This window comes from Lipotes vexillifer, unplaced genomic scaffold, assembly GCF_000442215.2.
Source record: "Lipotes vexillifer unplaced genomic scaffold, Lipotes_vexillifer_v1.1 scaffold802, whole genome shotgun sequence".
Taxonomy (NCBI): domain Eukaryota; kingdom Metazoa; phylum Chordata; class Mammalia; order Artiodactyla; family Lipotidae; genus Lipotes; species Lipotes vexillifer.
Window position 1 is genome coordinate 966,263 of NW_006790237.1, and position 4,974 is coordinate 971,236.

The following is a 4,974-nucleotide window of genomic DNA, read 5'->3' on the forward strand; positions in this document are numbered from 1 at the left end:
GGCACGCATCCCGCCGCCTCAGAGCAGCGTCTGGTTCAGTGATTTAACTGGGGCTCTTTTTACTGTTAATCCCATGGGTGTGCCACTGTGATTTGGGATTATCCCACTGCCGGGACCCTAGATACAGTGCTCCAGGGTCCACAGCCCTGTATTGGGTTTTTATGTGAAGTCTCTTGTTTTTTTAACATTGACAACTACATTTCTTAACAATAGCAAAACACAACCAATAATGGATTAAGCACTAGGGGTTATATTCCCCTCACAAAACAAGTCTGGAGGAGGGCAGTTGTGGACACACAGCTCAGTCTCCATAGCACCAGGACCAGCATGCTGTGATTCCCTGTGACTCTCTTGGCCCTTCCCCTGTGCTCAGGAGGTGGCAGGTGTTGTAGCTTCATACATCATATCTGCAGGGAGAAGGGGACACATCTCTTCCTTTTTTTTTTTTTTTTTTTTTCTTGCGTTATGCGGGCCTCTCACTGTTGTGGCCTCTCCCATTTGCGGAGCACAGGCTCCGGACGCGCAGGCTCAGTGGCCATGGCTCACGGGCCCAGCCGCTCCGCGGCATGTGGGATCCTCCCGAAACGGGGCACGAACCCGCGTCTCCTGCATCGGCAGGCGGACTCTCAAGCACTGCGCCACCAGGGAAGCCCCTCTTCCTTTTTATAAAGAAAAGCAATAGCCTTCCCAGAGCCAGCAGCAGACTCTGTCTCATCGGCCAGAACTGTTTGGCATGACCACCCCTAGCTGCAAGGGCAACTCGGAGAGCAAGCATCTCTCTTGGCAGAAAGAGGGAGAGCAAGATGTGGGCCAGGCACACACACAGATGTCACCAACGGCCAGCAGGAAAGGGTGTGCCATTTGTTCATTCAGCAAACACTTAGTGATCATCTATTTGCCATGGCTAGACCTTAGAAGACAGAAAAATAGACCCTCCAATGCCAGGCTGAGGAGCATTGATTTTTCTCCTGAGGATGATGGGAGTTTGGGGGACATTTAATTACTTGTTTTTGGTTATTTACTTTGTAATTGAGGTATAACTTACATACAATGATAAATGGACAAATCAAGTATCAGCTGGATAAATTACTGCACATGTAAACATCCATGAAACCAAAACCCAGGTCAAGATATAGAACAGTTTCAGCACTGTAGAGGCTTCCTTGGGAGAGCTTTGAGCCAGGCAGGACAGTGATAGAGGTAGCTACAGACTCTGTGAGAGCTCAGGAAAAGCACCTAACCCAGCATGGGAGGTTAGAGATTTCTTCCCAAATAGGTGACATCTGCATTTAGTCTTGGAAGATGGGTAAGGTTGGTTATAGTAAACAGAGGCGGGGGAGGGTGTCCCAGGCAGAGGGATAAAAGTGTATGAAGACCAGGTGGTTGGAAAGCACCTCTGTGTGTAGAAAGCCATAGGCAGCACCATGTTGCTTGGATTTAAAAAAAAAAAAAAAAGCCAGGGAAGGATTTGAGGCTTTAGAGTTGTGAGAAAAAAGATAGGTAGACTAGAGCCCATTAAGGGTTTTGAACACCAGCTTGAACTCTACTGCCAAGTGCCCAAGAAAGTGCTGTGATCAGGGAAGGGGCAGAATCAACTCTGGGTGGGAAAGAGACCTTCTGAGCCAGTACAGAGGATGAATAATAATGGAGTGAGGCTGGAGGCAGGAGGTGGGGAGAAGCCTGGGGCCATGGTCCAGGTGAGAGAGCATGAGGCCTGAGCTGGGCTGGGTGCATGGATGGAAAAATGGGCAGGGCAGAAGGAGGCAGAGCAGGAAGGAGAGAGCCAGGACTGACAGGCTATGAAGGAGGATGAAGAGGGAAGGGGCAAGGACTGCACCTGCATCTGACCCAGTGACTGGTAGACAGTGGAGCCATTCCCAACATAGGGAACCCATGAGAAGGGGTGGGCTTGGGGGGGACACTCTGAGCTCATGTGGGGAGGAGTGAGTGTCTGGGTTCCAAGAAGTGGCTGGACCCCTGAGCATTGAGCTTTCAGTCTAGAAGTGGGGGTCTGGATGTTATTAGCTGTGATGGTGATTGAAATGTGGGGATTGCTGAAATTTCCTGAGGAGAGGGGAGTAGAGTGAGAAGGGAAGGGGTTTGGGGCACCATTTTGTGAAAAGCCTCAAATGCTAGACAAGCGATCTGCGAGGATGGACTTCCCTGGTGGTCCAGTGGTTAAGACTCCCCGCTCCTAACGCAGGGGAACCAGGTTCGATCCCTGGTCAGGAAACTAGGTCCCGCATGCTGCAACGAAGATTCCCGCAAATAAGACTCTGCGCAGCCTAATTAATTAAAAAAAGAAAAAGACGTGGAGAGGAAGTACAGGAAGAGCACAGGCCAAGACGGAGTTACCAGGCCCTTCAGCAAACAGAGGATGAGGTTTCTCACAGGGTTGTTGTGAGGCTGAAAGAGCCAGTACAATGGTATGTGGAAGAGTGCCCAGCATATAGTAACTGCTCATAACATTTTAATTCTATTTCTCCATAAGAGTAGTGGAATGGTCTAGACTTCTGAAGTTGCACAGATTTGGGTTCCAATTATCCTTCACTATCGCTGGCAACTTTCAGAGCCGTGTTTCTTTGTAAAATTTGGCCAACTCCAGATAGTTGTAAGGAATAAATACAGTTATTCATTGTTCAGTATTTCTGAATAACAGGGAAAAAGGCCACACCCCACAGCCTAAGGGCCAATTAGGGCGCGGTCCGCCTCTCGGAAATGCAAATTACGGGAGAGCTTGCCAAGCGCCAGCCCCGCCCCCTTTCCTCACGTCGACTCGCCCAGCTCCACTCTCTTCTCTAGACCAATCAGAGTGCAGTCCGTGCGAGCTGCGCCACGAGAACTAGGTTCAGATACGTCGCAGTCCAGTTAAGGGAGTGAGTTGCCATGGTCACCACTGAGGGGCGGGGCGGAAGGGCTGGCCGAGCCGAGAGAGAGAGAGAGAGAGAGAGAGAGAGAGAGAGAGAGAGAGAGAGAGAGAGTCTGATTGGCTGCTTCCTTACTTCCTTCACCGGTGGGCCAGGTGTTTCCCCGCCTCCGTCCCGTGCCTGCAGGAGCCCAATGCCTTTCTCCTTTCTCCTCTGCTCCCGCCCCGACCAGGCTCCCCAATGGTCTCCCGGGAGGCGCGCAGTTAGAAAACCCTGAAGAAACTGCTGCAGGCTGCTTCAAGAGAGGCATAAACCCTTCTCTTTTATTTTATTTTGGGGGGCTGCCGCCCCGTGGCTTTCGGGATCTTAGTTCCCTGACCAGGGATTGAACTCGCCCCAGCAGTGAAAGCGCCGAGTCCTAACCACTGCATCACCAGGGAATTCCAGGGAATTCCTGGAAACCCTTTTCTAATAATGTGTTTTGCTTCCAGAAGGACGTATTTAAGTCTTCTAATGGTGTATCTGGTTTAATCCTCAAAATAGATGAGGAAAAAGAGGCTGGAAGGTTAGAAGCCGTTCCCAATACTACACAAGTAGGTTTAGGGGAACCCGGTTTTGAATGGCAGATGCATCTCCAGAGTCCCCCCATCGCCGCCTCCCCCCAACTTTCCACTGCGCCCAAAGAGAAGTCGGGAAGTGATGCGAGAGCGGAAAAAGAGAAATTCAGAGAAAATGAGAGCCGGGAGAGAGACGAAGACCTAAAAGAAGAAAGAAAGAAAGAAAAAAAAAAAAGACACGAAGGAGTCAGGCAGAGGAAAAAGAAAGTGATTAAGAATGGAAGGAAGAGTTTTAGGCAGAAAGAAGAGTTGAGAGAGGAGACAGATTCCCCAGAAGGCCAGGAAGCCATGAGGGTGAAAAAGAAGTATAGAGACTCAGAGAGAGAAGGACAGACACCCAGAGAGCAACAGAGACCCAGAGAAAGGGGCAGTGACTCAGAGGGGGACAGAGACCTGGGAGGTTACAAAGAACAAGAGGAGAAGGGGACAGAATCGGGGATTGGGTGGGAGCAGATATGCGAATGGAGAGGGGCAAAGGCACAGAGTGAGAGGAAAGGACAGAGCTGGGGCGGTAGTGCAGAGAGAGACAGGATGAGTAGAGGGAGAGATGAGAAAAGAGAGAGGGAACTGGAGGTAGATGCCCCCGTGCGCGCGCGCGCGCACACACAGACACACACACACGAGGCGCAGGAAGGAGGCGCAGTCCCGACGCACAGCAGGGTCTTTATTAAGGTGGGGCGGACGGGGCGTTCAGGGCGCGTCCAGCACCAGCAGCTTGTGCATGTAGGAGTTCAGCCAGTGGCGGCGCTCTAGGGCGGCCAGCAGCCGCGCGCGCTCCCGGAAGGCCGCATCGTCCGCCAGCGCCAGGCTCCGACGCGACTGGGGGGTGGCCGGAACCGCCCAAGCCCGGCTGGGGGTGTGGAGTCTGCCGGGAGATGGAAAGAGGCGGTTTCCATGTGTCCGGGCCCGCCGCCCGCCACCTGTCCTCCCCGCGGTCTAACTCGAAGCCCTGTTACTGCACCGTCTGTGCAGTGGCTCAGTCTCTGTCCCCTGTCTCTCTCTTTCTCTGTGTGGGTCTTCGTCTCTGTGTTCACCACGTTCGGAGCCCCCTGAGTACAGAGACCGAGTCTGATGCACCTGTCCGGCCCCAGCGCCCTGCGCATGCCTGGCACACACCAAGACCCAATAAACGTTGCTCAAGGAACAAACCCGTTCCTGCTTCGGCTCCTTTCAAGTCTCTCAAAGCCTTTCTCAGAATCCTTGTGTATCTCTTTGTCTTGCTGATTCCCTGTCCACCCCCGATCTCCGTCCTCTCTCTGGGTCTCTGTTCCCCCTTTCTGAGTCTCTGTTCCCCATTCTCTTTGGGTCTCTCCCCACCTCTCTGAGTCCCCACCCTTCCTGGGAGCTGGATGTCCTACGTACCTGAAGACCCCCGCGGGAGGCAGGGCGGCTCCTGAGGCCGTGCGGTGGCCCCAGGACAAAAGTAGCAGCAGCAGCAGCAGCAGCAGCAGCCGTCCTCGGGGGCTCCTGGGTATCTGGTGGGTCTCCAT

General features: G+C 52.9%; 1 protein-coding gene across 1 annotated transcript; it reads right to left on the bottom strand.

Annotated features, from left to right (window-relative positions):
- Positions 1-4,174: 4,174 nt before the first annotated feature.
- PTH2 (parathyroid hormone 2) lies at positions 4,175-4,974 on the bottom strand. The gene is made up of 2 exons (XM_007463353.1): positions 4,847-4,974; positions 4,175-4,349 (listed from the first exon to the last, which is right to left on the bottom strand). The coding sequence occupies exons 1-2, from the start codon at positions 4,972-4,974 to the stop codon at positions 4,175-4,177; spliced, it is 303 nt and encodes a 100-aa protein (XP_007463415.1).

Bases quoted from the DNA above. Each gene is read 5' to 3' on its own strand.
- PTH2 (XM_007463353.1), bottom strand. From the start codon at position 4,974: ATGGAGACCCACCAGATACCCAGGAGCCCCCGAGGACGGCTGCTGCTG. The intron at 4,350-4,846 runs GTACGTAGGACA...ATCTCCCGGCAG, and splicing joins CCTCCCGCGGGGGTCTTCAG to ACTCCACACCCCCAGCCGGG.